Here is a 16,932-nt window from a genome sequence, read left to right on the forward strand (position 1 = left end):
TTTTTTTTGTTTTTTTTTTTTTTTTTTTTTTTTTGGTCATGCTTTTCCTTCATGCTGACTTACCTTTTCAGAAAATGCCCCCGCTTCCGCTGGAGAATGGAAATTGGCAAAGAGAGAGGGAAAAGGTCCAATTTGCGCCTTTGCTATTTTAGGGGCGGTTGAAATTACCAGCCAAAGTGGAGTGATGCGCTCACTGGAGTGACCTCCGTTCCCCAAGATAGGAGAAAACCCAGGTCCTCTGCTCGTGAAGTGGCTTGAGCTCTTAGGCGTGAGGCATTATTACATAAATTCAAGCTCGCTGCTGATCCTTAGTACCCTGAGTTGCCTGAAGGGGGGAATGGCACTGCCTGCGTGTGCAGCCCGGGCGCTCGGGCCGCCGCTGCAACCGGAGCGAAGAGCGCCCGCCCGCACCACCTGTCCCCGCCGGCATTCCAGAGTAGAGGCCGAATTGGCAGCGAGCCGGCCCGGATCAGTCGCCGCCTCAGTCCTCGCGGGCCCTCCTAGGGGTGTGTCTCGCGGCTTCAACTCCCAGCCGCTCCTGGACGAGCCCCCAAAGGCGTCTTCCTCCCTGGCGGGAGCCGCGCGCACCTCTCTCTTCGCGCTGCTGCCCCGAAGCCGCCGCAGGCGGATGCACGACCTCAGGAGACGCTGGGACCTGGGCTCCCTCTGCCGGGCCCTGCTCACTCGGGGCCTGGCCGCCCTGGGCCACTCGCTGAAGCACGTGCTCGGCGCGATCTTCTCCAAGATTTTCGGCCCCCTAGCCAGGTACGTTTTAGGCGAAAGCGGGACTCGCGCGCCCGGCTCGGGGCGCGCGGGAGCCGCGCGGGGAGGGAAGGCAGCCGCGAGGGGAGGGCAGGGAGCAAAGTTCCAGCCGGCCGGCGGCGGCCGGGCTGGGGGGCTCCGGAGGGGCGCGGCGCGCGTTCGGTCACGCTGCGGCTCCTTCCCCGCCGTTCCGCGGGCACCGGCTGCGCAGCGTCTCCGCTCGCGAGTCGGGCCGCCGGCGGACTCGTCCCCCCGGGGGAACCCCGAACGCCGGGCGCGGGGCTCGCTCGAGGCGGCCGCCAAGGTGGGCGAGCGGGCGCGGGCCAGTGCGGGGCTTCGGGGCGCGCGGCGAGGGAGCCCCGCGAGTCGGGCGGGCGGGGAGGCGGCGGCGTGCGCGCCCAGGGGACTGGGGGCACAGGCACCGGGGAGAGTCCTGTGGGCGAAGCGGGATGGGGATGGGAGCCACCGTGAGCGGAGCGAGACGTGCGGGGGCTCGGCCCGGGGGTGGGAGTTGGGGAGTGGGGCGACCGAGGCGAGCGGCGTCCCGCGGGTACGAGACCCCGCGACACGGCTCCGGAGAGCTCCGGCGGGGGGAGAGGGCAGGCGGCCAGCGGGAAGGAGTCGGGGGGAGGGGGGTGTGCGGCAGGAGCCACAGCGCTGAGCCTGCCGGGAAGGAAGGAAGCGGGGAAGGGCGCCGCCGCCGCCGCCGCCGCCGCCGTGGAGTACTCGGTGTGGAGGGGAGGGGGAAAGGGGCGCAACGGCGGCGCCGGGGGGGAGGAGGCGGTGCGGGCGCACGGCGAGCGCGGGCTGAGCTGCGGGACTGACGTAACGAGCTTGGGTTTCCCCCAGCGTCGGGAACATGGATGAGAAATCCAACAAGCTGCTGCTGGCTTTGGTGATGCTCTTCCTATTTGCCGTGATCGTCCTCCAGTACGTGTGCCCCGGCACAGAATGCCAGCTCCTCCGCCTGCAGGCGTTCAGCTCCCCGATGCCGGACCCGTACCGCTCGGAGGATGAGAGCTCCGCCAGGTTCGTGCCCCGTTACAATTTCAGCCGCGGCGACCTCCTGCGCAAGGTAGACTTCGACATCAAGGGCGATGACCTGATCGTGTTCCTGCACATTCAGAAGACCGGGGGCACCACTTTCGGCCGCCACCTGGTGCGCAACATCCAGCTGGAGCAGCCTTGCGAGTGCCGCGTGGGGCAGAAGAAATGCACTTGCCACCGGCCGGGTAAGCGGGAGACCTGGCTCTTCTCCAGGTTCTCCACGGGCTGGAGCTGCGGGCTGCACGCCGACTGGACCGAGCTCACCAGCTGCGTGCCCGCCGTGGTGGACGGCAAGCGCGACGCCAGACTGCGACCGTCCAGGTGAGTGCGCGGCCGCGGCGGAGCAGGCCACTGGAGCGCGGGAGCCGACGTGGGCCCCGGCGGGCGGAGGGCGGGGACGCGCTGCTGACCGCTGCCGGCGCCCCTGTGCGCACCTCGGGGGCCGGGCGGGTGCGCCGGGCTGGGCGGGCGCCAGACTCCTTGGCGCGCACGCTCGCGGCGCCGTGGCGGCCGCAGAAAGCCCGCCCGCTGCGGCTCGGGACGGCTAGTCGGTCTGTGGGCGGGTTGGCCTGCTCCGGGGCCCGGAGGGCGTGCGGGGTGAGCGGCCGGGAGGCCCCTAACGAGCGCCCCTCGGCCGCCGCCGGGACAGGGTACCGCACGCGGACTCCGCACCGGAGCGGCGGGAAGAACCGGTCTCTGTGTGTGGCGTCCCTGAGTGCCTCCTCTTCTTTCTCTTCTTTTCTCTGCGCCCCGGTCCCAAAGCCTCCTTTCTGCCCTCTCGTCCTTTTCCCGCTCCGCATTCTCCCCCACTGCTTCTCTCACTTCCTCTATTTGCCCTTCTTTCTCTTGCTCCTGATCTCGTCGGCTCCTGGCCCTGGCTCTTGCACTTTCCCTCTTCCTCACTTTGCTGCTCGTTCTTTCTCTTTTACTCTTTCTGGTTTTTCTCTTTTTGCTTGACTTCGGCCACTCTCCTCCTTTGTCTCCTCTGGCTCTGCTCTTCCCGGGCGATTGGGTGACCCTCTGCCGCTGTCCGGGGACACCGGGGAGGGCTGGTGGTACCCAGGTTGCGCCCCTCGCTACTGGCTGCACTGGAGGCACCCGCAGCGCTTTGAGAGTGAGGGGGCACCGTGCGTGCCGAAGGGCGAGCTGGGACTCTTCCCTGACCCCACGTGGGGTTCAGTCTTGAAGAACCCCTCCAGATGTACAGATCCCGAGCCCCAGCGTGGGGGGCCGGCAGCCCACGTGCTGGGAACCGGGTCTGATGCGGAAAAAGGTGATTTATGAAGTCTGTAGCCAATTGCTTTTGAAGCTAGGGCATTTTCCTCCATCCAGCCGCGATGCCCAGTTGCTGGAGGTCATGGAGTGCCATAAAAGCGGGAGAGGAAGAAGGGCAGGTTGGGCTGGAGTTGCTCTGGCCAGGGGTCGCATTCTGCCACTGTCCCCAAAACAGATCTGGGCTGGGGCAGGGAGCCCAGGGACTGGACTGGGTGAGTCTAGTTGCCAGGGGGGCCCTGGATGGGGTCTTTGGGCAGGTGGGGACAAGGCTGTGCTCTCTGCCTCCCCATCAGGCATCACGGGTGGGGGGGGGGCACTCCAGGCTGCTGTTTACATTAGCTGTGTACCTGGGAGGCTCCCAGCTCCCACTCCTGCCTCCCCAACCCCCCAAGCAGGGTACTCCAAGTAGGTGCTTTGCAGACACTCTTGCAATGCAACAGCCAGTGCAGTTTCTTTTTTCTAGATGCAGGCAAATGGAGCCCTCTGACTTTCTGGTCACCATTGAATTTTGAAGAGACCTCACCCCGCTTCATTCTCCCTTTCCTCAGGCTACAGTGTCGTTTCTTGAATGCTGGGATTCTGGAAGAATCCGTTGAACTTTCACTGCCTTAACAGGCCTAACAGATTTTGTTTTGTTTTGTTTTGTTTTGTTTTGTTTTTTTTTTTTTCAATCCTAAGCAAACCTTGGTTCCAGGAAGGTTGCCACCTCAGTCCATTGTGGGAGTTGTGTAAGTCATTGCCACCATAGGATTCTGGTGTTCAAGAAGATCCCAAACAATTTGGCAATATCGAAAATAATCTCACTTGCTGGTGGAGCTTGTAGGTGTAGTGAGGGGTGGTGATATTTAAAAAAAAAAAAAAAAAAAAGCTCTTTAGAGCAAAAATAGAATCCCACAGCCATGACTATATCCTGAGAAGTAGAAATGAGGTCTTGGCCACTATGGAAGCCATGGTTCTGTCTAGAGCTCCACGGGGCACATGTGCCTTTTGAAATCCTTTTGGACATGTAGGTCAGGGTGTGACATGATCTCTAAGCGCACCTTTCAGATGTGGTCCGGATTATATCTTTTTTTTGGTAGCCACTGTCCTCTGGCAGATCCCTTCAGAAATTTTCCTTCAGAAGTTTTCCGTAAGATAACCAGACCCCTCAAGGGGAGGGTTCACCCTCTGGGATTGTCCCAAATCGAAGCAAAATTATCTGAATGAAATGAGATTTTCTTGGTCGTAGAAAGGGTGATACCACAGTGCCATCTAGTCTAATTAAAGAGGAACCACTTTTTAAAGAGAGTTATTGGCTCTCACAATATTTGCACAAATTAAATAAAATTTGTTAGAGAAACACACTGCTACCCCAAGGGCACCTTTTTACTTCACTGATTCCTACCCACTTCCAGAAATCTTCATCTTAAAGAATAGGGATAGCTCGAGGGTTCCAGCATTTCCCAAGGTGTTGGTACATCCCTGCCTTCAGGACCAGTTCAGTGAGTTCTGATAATCTCCAAGAGGGAAGGTATGCGTGAGTGTGTGAGTGAGAGTGTGTGTGTGTGTGTGTGTGTGTGTGTGTGTGTGTCTGTGTGTGTGTGATGAAAATTTAGACACGGGCAGCAGTGATGCGTGGGGGTGAAGAGCTGGTCTCAGGAGATGAGAGTCAGCCATGAGGACTTCCTGTGTGGAGTGCTCTTCTGTGCCAGCTGCTGGTCTCTGTGCTCCCCTGAACTGAGGAGAACAGCAGCTCTGTCTGTTTGGCCTGGGAGTCCCGACACCTGGGCTTCAGCTTCAGGCCCGCCACGAACCAGCTGTGTGACCTTGGACCGGGGCCTGTCCAAGCCTCACGTATGGAGAGTGCGTCGCACTCTGATGGACCTTTCACATCCCTTAATCTCTGGCATGTCACTGTAAACTTGCAGTGTCTTTGGGAAGGGGGCAGAGTGGGCAAAAGTATCCCCGTTTGTCAGATGAGCGTGAAGCCAAAGCGGGTGAAGGACTTTCCCAAGGTCATGGAGCTCTTTAGTGGCACAGTGGGAATCTTCTTCCAATTCTGCCTGCTCTGTTGGCCGTGTCTTGATGAGCAGGGGATTGGCGCAAACACGGTGAGGGACTTCATGTTAGTCACGCCCATGGAGTGAACGCTGGGTAGATGGTAACCGATACCATTGTCACCGACATCATCGCCGTTTTCGGTAACGTTACATGTGTGAGTTTGGACGAGTGATTGGAGCAGGGTCGCCGCACCCGTTGGGAGGAGAACAGATTTGTAGCTCCCTGAGGCTTTTAGCTCAGCAGCAACGAGGGCCACTTTCTGACTCGCAACCATCTATCCACATTAAGGGGGTGGGGAGGGGGGAGGGGCCATCGTGCCCGCGGGCCGGGACCCTGAATCCCACTCCCACTGCTACTTGTGCTGTGCTTCCCTGCCTCGGCGGATGGCAGGGTGCTTGCGTGATATGGGAACGGCTGTGAGCACGCTGCCTGGCGAGGACAAAGAGAATGCGTGGCTGGCAAAAGGCTCAAGTTGTTTATTGAGAATAATAGTTCTCAAAAAGAAAAAAAGAAACAAAAAGAAACGACTAGAAATTGCATTTCATGCATCTGTCTGCCAATATGTTGTTTGGGGTCAGAGAAGGGTCCCGCTCATTCTAGAATTTCTAAGACCTTTTTTTTTGAAAATGCACCAGAGCATTCTTGCTTCCCAGCTGTTAAGACTCCCGAATTCTGCAGGCTCTTCTCAGGCCAAATCCCCTCTGTCTGTAGCCAACTCCAGTGCACCACTTAGTCTGTGGGAGGAATTCAGAACTGGGCACAGGGAACGTGCGATGGCCTCATTTTTCTCTGCCAGGTACCGTGGCGGCTGGCACACACGGGGCGGCGGGAGGGTGCAGGGGCACAGATCAGACGCTGTGGCTGGTGCAAGTCAAAGAATCCGATCGCGATTTTCCTCTTGCATCCTCGACTTCTAAGTGTCTCTGAATCTTGCAGGGGCTGTACGGAAGAGTAATGAACTGTCATCTAAAATCCAGTAGGGCATCACTGACAGGAGAAGACTGAGAGGCACTTACAGGGAGAAAAGCTTTCTTTCGCTTTCCGTTTCCTTCAAAAAGGTGGCTCTGTTTGGAAAGAGCCGCGTCTTAGCAAGAACTCCGTGGTGCCTGTGCCTACTCATGCCTCACGTGCCCAGGCTCCCACTCCTTCCCGTTCTGGATCCTGCGGTGAGGCGGGATGACACGCGGGGCCTTCGGGTGCCAGGTATGGGGCGAGGGGGCGAGCATGCATTTCTTCAGCTGCCTTTGAAAAGACCTGTCAGAGCCTCCCACCTCCTTCGCAGGAGAAGGGGAGAAGCTCGGTATCACACGTGTCGTGGCGTGGACGGCAGTCATGTTGTCGGAGTCCCGACAAAACTCTTCCCTCCTCAGGCTAAAAAAAAAAGGGCTCTTCGGGGTGAGCATTTCTTAACCGTAATTTTCGATCAGTGGTGCCGTGTGGCAAGAAGAATGTTAGCGCTTTGCCTTTTACAGATACCTGTCGTCAACTTCGGTAGTGGGAGGTGACACGAACGATTAGTCATCTTTTCCATCGTTATTCATTACGCAAAATTTTGTGAAACTGCCCATTATCTTCCAGGGAAGGCACGTCATTCTTGCTGTCGCAGAGCTTACAATAGAACGAAATAATTTGGGAGTTTAGACATTTAATAAAGGAGGGGGATTTTGTTTGGAAACGATTTGAATATCTGGAATGTCTTTAAAATGGCACACCTTCGCAGGAATATAGCAAAACGTGGAGAAAAGTCCATCCGTTTATGTGAAAGTTGATGTCTAATCAGCAAACTGTGAAGTATCATGACCTCTGCACAGTGCTAGCAGTTGGGGGAAATTAGAGCCAAGACAAAGGCTGAAAAGCCAAGGCCACCATCTTTAGCCCCAAGTCCGTAAAGATTAGAGGGTAAAGTGCAGAACTGTGTAGTACAGACAGGTCAGAGTTGGGGGTGGGGTGGGGGAGGGCTTGTCATTTGGAGCAGGTCCACCCCCCCCCCCACCCCCGTAGAATGGGAGGTTTAACCAAGACGCTTTCTCAGGCCCATTCCTTCCTGAGTAATGAGGAACAGGCCCGAAACAGGAGAGATGTATTCAGGAAGGCGTCTGGGAATGAGTGGGTTGTATTTAGAAGAAAAGAGGCATTGTGGGTGGGCATGGCATCCTTCTGGCATCATGAGGTTCGGCAGCCTCACCTAGCCAGGGCTGGCCAGAACCGAGAAGGTCACGGTCGGGGAAGGGTGAAGGAGGTGGGTGGGGGAGGCCTCATTGTTGACGTCCTGGAATGGTAGTGAGGAAGTTGAACCCCGGTGACGAGGAGAAGCACTTGGGTGGAAGGAATGTAAAAAACACAAAAGGACATGAAGGGTGGAGTCCAGCTGGATGCATCTTCTCGATGTCTGGAGTGGAGGTAGCACCAGGGGTCAAATCGCAGAGCTCGAGGAGGGCATCTAGTTTGGGTTGGAGGGCGCTATACCGAAGAGCTGTGACTGGTCTATGTGGCCTAGATGTCTAGTGGCCAGAGCTTATAGGGAAGGGCAAACCACTATGGGGCAGATTAGGGCTTAGTTGTGTATGTGGGAGTCTGTGAACCCAGTTAATCTGATTTCACAATTGGCGTTATTATTTAAATGATAGCTGCAATTCACATGTGGGGCTCTCAGCCAAGGAGAAGGATGCTTGAATAGAGGAAAAGATAGACAGTTATGATTACATAAAAACGAGAACTGTTCATCTGTCAAAAAGTATCCAAAATGGAAAGGCATATGTCAGACTGATGAAAATATGCACAACAAATAAAACTGACAAAAAGATGACATCTTTTCTGTATAAAGGACTCCTACGAACTGATTAGAAAAACAAAGAATATGACCAGACAATTTACAGCACGGGAACCACAACTAGTTGACAGACTTGGAAACACTGTTTAGTCCCACAAGGGTGTGGTAAATATCCTAATTCTCACACGTTGTAAGTGGGCGTGTGAATTTGAATGATTCTATTGGAAATAAGTTAGATCATATAAACAGAGAACGTTAAAAATATTTATTTGTTTGACCTATAATTTCTTTCCTGGGATTTTACTGAGAGCCGTAGTCCTGCCCACAGTTTTCATTCATTCACTCACTTATTTACTTATTCACTTTTTAATTCAATAAATATTTACTGAGAGTCCCCCTATCACTGTGCTATGTGTGGGGGGCACTGTCAGGAACCGGGCAGATGTGCGTGGAGAGGGAAAGACAGATATGAAACCAACACTTAATGACTTAAAATTGTTGAGAAATACCGCGGGCGGGGGAAGTATAACGTGATATAATGGTACACTGGAGTTCTTTATAAGTGCAACAGATTGGAAAAATCTGGACATCCACATAGAGGAGAATGGCTCAAGGAATCTCAGTGCATCCACTCGGAGGATTATTACAAAATCATTTAAATGTCCTTTCATAGAGTATGGAAAATTGCTAGTGATTTAAAGCTAAGGGAACAAGAGATAGACAATTATGGACCCATTTAACTACAGCTATGTTAGAGAGAAGGGGTGGAGAGCGGGAGAGGGAGGGAGAGAGAGTGGGAGAGAGAGAGAGAGAGAGACAAAACATCTTCCCATCCCTCTGAATCTGAGCGTAAAAGACAAAGATTGAAAGAAAAATACCAGGATATTAGTAGATCCATTAGTGACTTATTCTTACTCTGCTTCTCTGAAGGTTTTGCGCTTCCTTTATGAGTATGCATTACTTTTATAATAAAAGTAAACATTAACAATTTTAAAAATGGTGTTTTATTTCGGCTGTGGTAAATTATACTCATGTCAACCTTTTGGCTCCTGAAGATCGTGGCTGGCTATTTCATTAGCCTCTTGATATCCGGGGAGTTCTTAATGAGGAAAGCAGTTTCAGCTAAATAAACTCTCAGACTGGAAGGCAGAGGTGAGGAATCCGCTCAGTTGATTTTTTTTTGATGAGTGGCTGTTATCATATGCTAAAGACACCATGGAACTCTTACACTCAGTACAGTATAGAGATATTTGAATGGATTGCTCTTGTTGTTTCTCTGTTTAAAAGTTAAATGGAAGGGCGCCTGGGTGGCTCAGTCGGTTAAGTGTCTGACTCTTGATTTTGGCTCAGGTCATGATCCCAGGGTTGGGGATCGAGCCTTGCGCAAGGCTCCATGTTGAGCATGGGGCTTGCTTGGGATTCTCTTTCTCTCTCCTTCCCCATCTTTCTTCCCCTTCCCTGTTTGGTCTCTTTCTCCCTCTCTCAAAATAAGTAAATAAACGTTAAAAAAATAAAAGTGAAATGGAACAGGAAATTAATAGTGGTACACAACTGGAAATAATAAGACTTGTTCGGCTCAGCCAGAGCCACCCAAGATAACCTAGACTCTGAATCTTCATGAGCCTCTTTCCAGGTCAGCTGATGCCAGAGCTAATGGTCTGGCTCAAAGAGTCCAGTCCTGGGGCTGGTGAAGGGCTCTCGTTCCAAACATCCACAACTGAGAGCTTCGGTCAGTTAGTGCTCATGTTGTCCTCATCCAAGAAAGGAAGGGAGTCCTCTTTGCTGGGACAGCCTGCTCGCAGAGCAGTTTTCCTTCATAAGAGCATTGCCCCCAGTTGAATAGAAATTAAATTACTTACAAATTAACTAATATACTTAGAAGTGAAATTTAGGAATTCTGAATTAAGTTGATTAGACCACTTCATTCCTCAGCTGCTGCGGGTATCTGAGGGGCTACTATATACAGTGAGGTACATAATCTTAAACTGTTGAAACTCCACCGAAACTCCATTCTAGGTACCAGCTATTTTGACAGTGTAAAGAATGTGCTTCACAGCTGAAAAGCCGATATCGACATTTGGAGACAAATAAAAGAAGATATTTAGTCACTGAGTTTAGAAAAAAAAAAGGTAGGGGTGGGAATGTTCTCTTTTCCATTAAAGCATAATGAAGAATCCAATTGATGGTATACGTCTTCTCATACAATGCCTTTGTAAGCTTGCAGAAATATTTGTCCAACTTGAGTAAAATATTTATTGGCAAAAGAGCATTTCTAGTTTCACTGGGTATTGGACTTCACAGATTATTCCGTTGGTCTTATTGCATCCCATTTGTTATTTCTGCCATTTTGCCTCTGAGAACAGTGTTGAAGACTTTGACACATTTCAGAGCATTACACTAAATAAATCTGTCTTGCACATTCTACTGTGCTTTTTCTGGAATATTATAAATATTCAAATGTAGGCACACTTGCAAATTCAAAATAAAATTCAATACATGCAAATTCTGCATAAATTCCATATTTATAACTTAGCAATAGTTATGAACTTGTTATCCTATGATATAAATGTATCAAAAAGGAGCTCATGGGAATTACCAATAAATATATTTTTCTGATTAAACTGTGGATTCTTTTTTAGTCACCATTTAAGCTTCAATTCTGGGATATATTATAAGAGAATAATTTGCACTTCATTTACTCTGAATTGTCAAGAATCATGTTCTTCCCCGATGTAAATGTCTGCAAAAAGGACTTCTTATTCAGTTTGATTGCTTTTTAAATTTTACCAGCAGAGATGCCCTAGTGAGCCTAAGAGAATTGGTCTGTTTCTTGTGAAGAGTTTAGTTCTAATGAATCACTTCCATGCACTTTTCTGAAGGAATATAGGGCAATTGAAATGTGTAATGCATTGATTTACATTCCTTGCATTAATTGACTTTCTCCCATAACTATACTAATAAAGACAAGTCTTCAGTATAGTATCAGCTCCGATTCACTGATGGATATCATTGGACTTTTGCTAGCTTCCTACAGGAGAGTGAATGCCGCAAAGAGGGTTTAGAAATTGACTAGGGTGACCAGGTTATAGACAGGAAACTAACTCAGAGATACTTCAAAAAAGTCCTTTGATCTTGGCAGCCAGCTTCTCAGTTAATGTAATAAATAGAAGTTGACTAAACTCACCAGTTGAAAGACCTAGATTATCACATTGGATGAGAATATGAACTCCAGCCACGTGCTGTGCATAAAAGACAAAGCTAAAACATAAGGATACAGGTGGGATTGGAATAGATGCACTCTGCCAATACCAACCAGAAGAAAGCTGAAGTAGTTCAGGTGATATCAGATGAATACCCTAAATGAAAACCTTTATTGCGGATATACGGGATCACTGAATAACGGCAGAAAGTTCCATTTTCCGGATAGCAATCCTAAACTTGTATGCACTTGATACCTTGTTTTAAAATATATAAAGCACAAACTGACAGGGCACTCGGGAGATGTTGTAAAGTCTGCTGATCTCTTTCAGAAATCGACAGATGAAACGGACAAAAAAAAATGGGTAAAGATACAGAGATTTGGTTAACAAGCTCAGTGTAATGGACCTGCACCCAATTAAAAAAATGCACATTCTTCTCAAGCACATATGGAACAGTTGTAAAAATAGACCATATACTAAGCTGTAAAGTTAGTCTGGAAAAACTTCAGTGAGTAAATATCTTACAGACCATACTATCTGACCAGGCAGTGCTTAGTCATTGGCTGTTGTAATCAGTTAGGCAGGAACAAGGGATGAGACTCTGAGTGCATGAGAAGGAACTAGTAGCTTGATATATTTGGAAGGGTTGCCAATTCTTCACTGACCACATCAGGTTTCTTAATTCACATGCAAGAGTGTAGAACTCCAAGACTGGCAAAGAGAAGTGCTGGAAAGTGATGGTTTGACCCAGGTAGGTTGGCCTGATTTTCCCTGGAGACCTATTGATGTTTTGGGGTACCTATTAAGACAGGCCCTATGCCAGGGGCATAACGTGTATTTTTCTCATTTAATCCTAAAACAACCCTCTAAGGTAGATGTTTTAAAAATCCATTTAAAGATGAAAAAACAGAAAATTGGGCCCAAATCTACCCAGCCAGTCAATATAGGAGCTGACAGTTTAAAAAGAATTAGGCCACTTGGCTTGTCTCATATGTTTTAATGGCCACAAAACTTTGAGACAAATCTCCAGAAGCCTCTACCCACTTTTTGGCCATGTCTGTTGTACGAGCTAAGTAAAATCGAGACTTGTTATCTGATATCTTTTCAAAACATCTTCTAGAAAGTTTAATCAGAATTACTCTTAAAAGGTGAATTCTGCAGCTCTTTATGCCCCTTCTTAAATGAAGACTTAGATCTCCAACAATAAAGAAAGTATAAGTAGATATCCAAGATATTGCAAGTGCGTTTGACACTGATTTACAGAGAAGAATGCAGTTTTAGGGGAAGTAAACAAAGAAAGGAGTTATGCTAGAGGAAAGATTATTTTCAGGTAAGGAAAATGAGGACCTTAACTGTATTTTAATTTATGCCCCATGCGGACTTAAAATATGGTGCACACACTTGATAAGATTTGTAAGAGGCCAAAGCATCTTAGCCCTTCGGGAATGTTGGCAGTTGCCTCATTAGCAAAGTCACTTGCACCGCTCTGACTGTGGCCTGTTTCTATAAATGACCATCACTTTTTGCCCTGTGTCTGGCCTGTGTAGACACAGCCTTTGGAGGGTAGTGTGAATGAGTTCTGCCAGATCAATTCACATGGTCTTGAAACATGAAAGCCAGTGAAATGAAGATACTTTCTCTCAAAACCAAGTGAGGAATCCTTAAGCCTGCTCTTATCCCGGGGGCTCATCATGAAGATAGGAGTGACCATTCTGTCTCTTTCAGAAGAGGCTGCTTTGGAAAAGAGAACATGTGAATTAGCCTGGGCCTACCAGCCTGGCAGACATGAATTCGGGCGGCCAAGAAATTAGGTTGACGGCATTGAAGGATGGTAAAAAGATGCCCAGTGTAACCAGAGGCCAGGGTGACCTTGGAGTGATGGCCACCTCAGCAGATAACTTACAGCCGAGACTTTCCGAAGTGGAACATTAACTGGCACGACATCCTGAAGGTCGAAAGATAGAGCCTATTAGCCAGATACACTAGATGCAGAAATACTTAGTGTTTTTGTGATTGGTTTTGCTGAGGGTCGTGCAGTGTGTTCTAGGAGTGAAATAGGCCAACTCCAACTCATGAAAGCAATGTTGGAATGAAGCATTTTGGGGTGAATGATGCGTAGTAGGCTTTTATGAAAACTCACTTCAGTACCAATTTTAATGGACATGTAGAAGTGATTTTATGCATAAACACACCATAAGATTACTGAAAGACAATTACTCTAATATGTGACTGTGGACCTGAAGCAAGGTATTTTTAAAAATAGTTTTGCGTTATTGAACAAAATGGCCTGTGCGTTATTTCTCCTTGAAGGTTAAGGATCCATGCCTAGCATCCACCACTCTCACTTTGTTCTTTGTGACTTGGAAGCAAATCAAAAGATAAAAAAGATATCATTTCAGCATTAGTATAGCATTTTACAATCTTCTGGCAGCATTTGTATTTATCACCATATGGGTGTACGTTAAATCTGCATATCTCCCTCTCATTTATATGTTTATGAAGTTATAAAGATATACACATGTGCACACAAAGTAATTAAGCAAGTGATATGTGTTTGACAATGTTTGGTGACTTAATGCCAATTAGAGGGGGGTTAAAAAAAAAAAAACCTTGCTTTTCTAATCCAATTGCTTCCATGCTTTTTGGTGTATGCACTTAAGGACAGAATCCATTTAAAGTGAGGAGATTTGCATACGTGCAGCTTTGAGCGAGACTTCTATTTATTCCAGATGGCCTTGAAAAATTATACCGAGGGCCTCAGAGACCTGGATGTCACGAGATCCATTAGGATGAGACTGAAATCACACTTGGGTTTCCAGCACTTTCTCCTGTACGAGAAGGGGGTGTGCTTTTGATACGGGGGAGGCTGAAGGTATGTCTATGGCGTAGCTAGACTGTTCAGTGAAGCCCAGTGAGCTCAGCTCAGCTCAAGGAGGGAGTCCTGTGTTGCAGGCACCTCATCTACCCCGCTTCTAAGAAAATGGCTCATGATTTTCCAGAGTTCAGCAGAATGCCAAGTTAAAGGCTGCAAGCACAGAAGTGAGCAGTTACACGGACAGTCTCGCCTTTTAAAAAATACGGTTGCATTGGAATGGGCAAGTTTGCGATGCCCCCCATTGAATGTCCTTTTTTGTTTTCCTTTTCAAGCATGGTGATTATTCCTTGTGGGAAGTCTATGGTTCTAGTATCTAGGGAGGGTGTGGGGTCTCAGGCTGTGACCTTTGGCTGGGAATATCTTCTCTAGAGAATGTCATAGAGGTCTTGCTTCCGTGATGACAGCAGACAGACCAGGGACCACGAAAATCCAGCTCTTCTGGTTTGCTGGGGTCTGACCCCGGGATGTAGCTCTTTCTGGTTATTGTAGGGGAGCTCTTGTATGTAGCGAGCCTGCTAAGATGGAGAGATCTGAGTGCCACAAAGCCCGAGGGATGCACAGCTATATCCTTTGGCTCTTGGGCTCGGAGTTTGGCTTTGCACAAGAAACCTAGAAGGAAGAAAAGAAATGTTCTCCCATAACTTCAAGCAAGTCGAAATATTCAAGAAATGGTAGGAGTTCCAACTGAAATGTCAGAAGCTAAAACTGGGTGTGAGAAAGAGAAACGCTATTGGGGGCAAAACATAAATTATTGCCATAATTATTTTTTAATGTTTTTTGTTTATTTACCTACCCCGAGAGACAGAGGGAGCGGAGAGAGAGGGACAGAATCCCAAGCAGGCCCCGCACTGCCATCACACACACAGCCTGACACGGGGCCCGAAACCACAAACCACGAGATCACTACCCGAGCCAAAATCAAGAGTTGGACGCGTAACCGACTGAGCCACCAGGCGCCCCAATTATTGCCATAAGAAAATGACAGATTGCCCCTGAATGACTTAGCCCCACCCCCCGGGTTTAGCTCTGGGAACAATCAGCTGTACCCACATCTTCTTTAGGGCCCTAGAGACAGGCAATAGCACCACTTAGGTCTTGGGGCCACTGGTGGCTGTCAGTGTGGAATTCTGGGACACCATGGTCCAGCTGGATTGGGGTGAGAGCTAGTTTGGGGTGGCTCTGATGACTCAGCATAATTCACTCGAGATTCATCCAATCTTGCTTGTACCAATAGTTTGTATTTTTTTATTGCTGAAGATTCTTCCTTGGTTAGTATGAACCATACTTTGTTTAACCACTGATCTGTTGAAGGACACCTGGACTGATTCTAGTTTTTGGCTATTATGAATAAAGCTGCTATGAACATTAGTGTATAGACTTCTGTGGGATGATCAGTGTTCATTTCTCTAGGATAAATGCTCAAGAATGCAATTGCTGGGTCATTTTGTAATTACGTGTTTAGTTTTATGAGAAACCACCAAACTGTTTTTCTGAAACGGCCATATATCATTTCACATTCCCAGCAGCAACGCGTGGCTGCATCCCAATTTCTCCCTATCCTTTACAGCATTGGGTGTTTTCACTGTTTTTTATTTTAGCCATTCTGATAGGTGTGCAGTAACATCTCATTGTGGTTTTAATTTACCTTTCCCTGATGGCTGATGATGCTCAGCGTTCTTTCGCATTCTGACTTGCCATCTGGGCGTTGGTGCAATGTCTGTTCATGCCATTTGCCCATTTTCTGATAGGATTGTTTCGTCTTTAACTGTTGAGTTTTTAGTGTCACTTTTATATTCTGTATATTAGTATTTTGTCAGATACATTGTTTGCACATATTTTCTCTATGTCCGTTGGCTGCCTTTCATCTTCACGTGGTATTTGACAGAGCAAAATTTCTGATTTTGATGAGGTTCAGTGTATCAGTTTTCCCCTTTATGGATCATGATTTGGTGTCAGGTTTGAGGACTCTTTGCCTAGCCCTAGATCTTGAAGACTTTCTCTTGAGTTTTTTTCTAAAGGTTTTATAATTTTAACTTCTACTTTTAAATCTGATACATTTTAAAATTATTTCCTTATTTTGATACAGTTCCTAGTTCATGCATCATCATATTCACCCTTTTAAAGCATGCAGTTCAGTGGCTTTTAATATATTCATAAAGTTGTGCTATGACTGCCACTAGCAAATTTCATCCATTATCAGTCGCTGTCCATTCTTCCCTCACCCCAGCTATTTCATGGGTGTGAAAGGGCACCTTATTGTGGTTTTGATTTGCATTTTCTTGACAGGTTATGATGTTGAGCATCTTTTTGTGTGCGTATTGCCCATTCGGATGTATTATTTGGGGAAATGTCTATTCAGATCCGTTGCCATTTTTAATTTTTTTTTTCCTTGGTATTCAGCTAGGTATCCTTTACAAAAAAAAAAGTTTTATTTAAGTAATCTCTTTACCTCACATGGGACTTGAAATCAAGACCCCGATCAAGAGTTACACACTCCTCTGACTGAGCCCGGCAGGTGCCACTGAGTTAGGTGCTCTTTATAGAGTCTAGATTCAAGTCTCCCATCAGATTGCAGGTATTTTCCTCTCTCAGGGAGTCATCTCCTTAGCCTCTTCATGATGCTCATTGAAGCACAAAAGTTTTAAATTTTCATGAAGTCCAACTTAACTGTTCTTTGTTTTGTCCCTTATGAAGGCTATGCCTCACCTAAGACCACAGAGATTTACTCTTATATTTTCTTCTAAGAGTTTTATAGCTTTATTTCTTCAGATAAGCTCCATGAGCTGTTTTGAGTTATTTTTTGTGCATGTTGTAAGGGGGTCTGACTTCATTCTTCTCTATGAGATTATCAATTTTCCCACCATTGTTTGTTGAAAAGACTTTTTTCTTTATTGAATTGCCTTGGTACCTTTGCTGAAAATCAGTTGACCATAAGTGTATGGGTTTATTTGTGGATTCTATTT

General features: G+C 47.9%; 1 protein-coding gene across 2 annotated transcripts in view; it reads left to right on the top strand.

The window, feature by feature from the left end:
* The first annotated feature begins 269 nt into the window (after positions 1-269).
* Positions 270-16,932, top strand: part of HS6ST2 (heparan sulfate 6-O-sulfotransferase 2) — a 287,408-nt gene continuing 270,745 nt past the window's right edge. For both annotated transcript variants that reach the window (XM_081792510.1, XM_081792511.1), the window contains exons 1-2: positions 270-765; positions 1,612-2,130. In XM_081792510.1, the coding sequence (XP_081648636.1) occupies positions 338-765; positions 1,612-2,130 (947 nt within the window). In that variant the 5' untranslated portion in view covers positions 270-337. The remainder of the gene's footprint in view (positions 766-1,611; positions 2,131-16,932) is intronic.

The sequence above is a fragment of the Panthera onca genome, chromosome X (genome assembly GCF_046562875.1).
Source record: "Panthera onca isolate mPanOnc1 chromosome X, mPanOnc1 haplotype 2, whole genome shotgun sequence".
Taxonomy (NCBI): Eukaryota; Metazoa; Chordata; class Mammalia; order Carnivora; family Felidae; genus Panthera; species Panthera onca.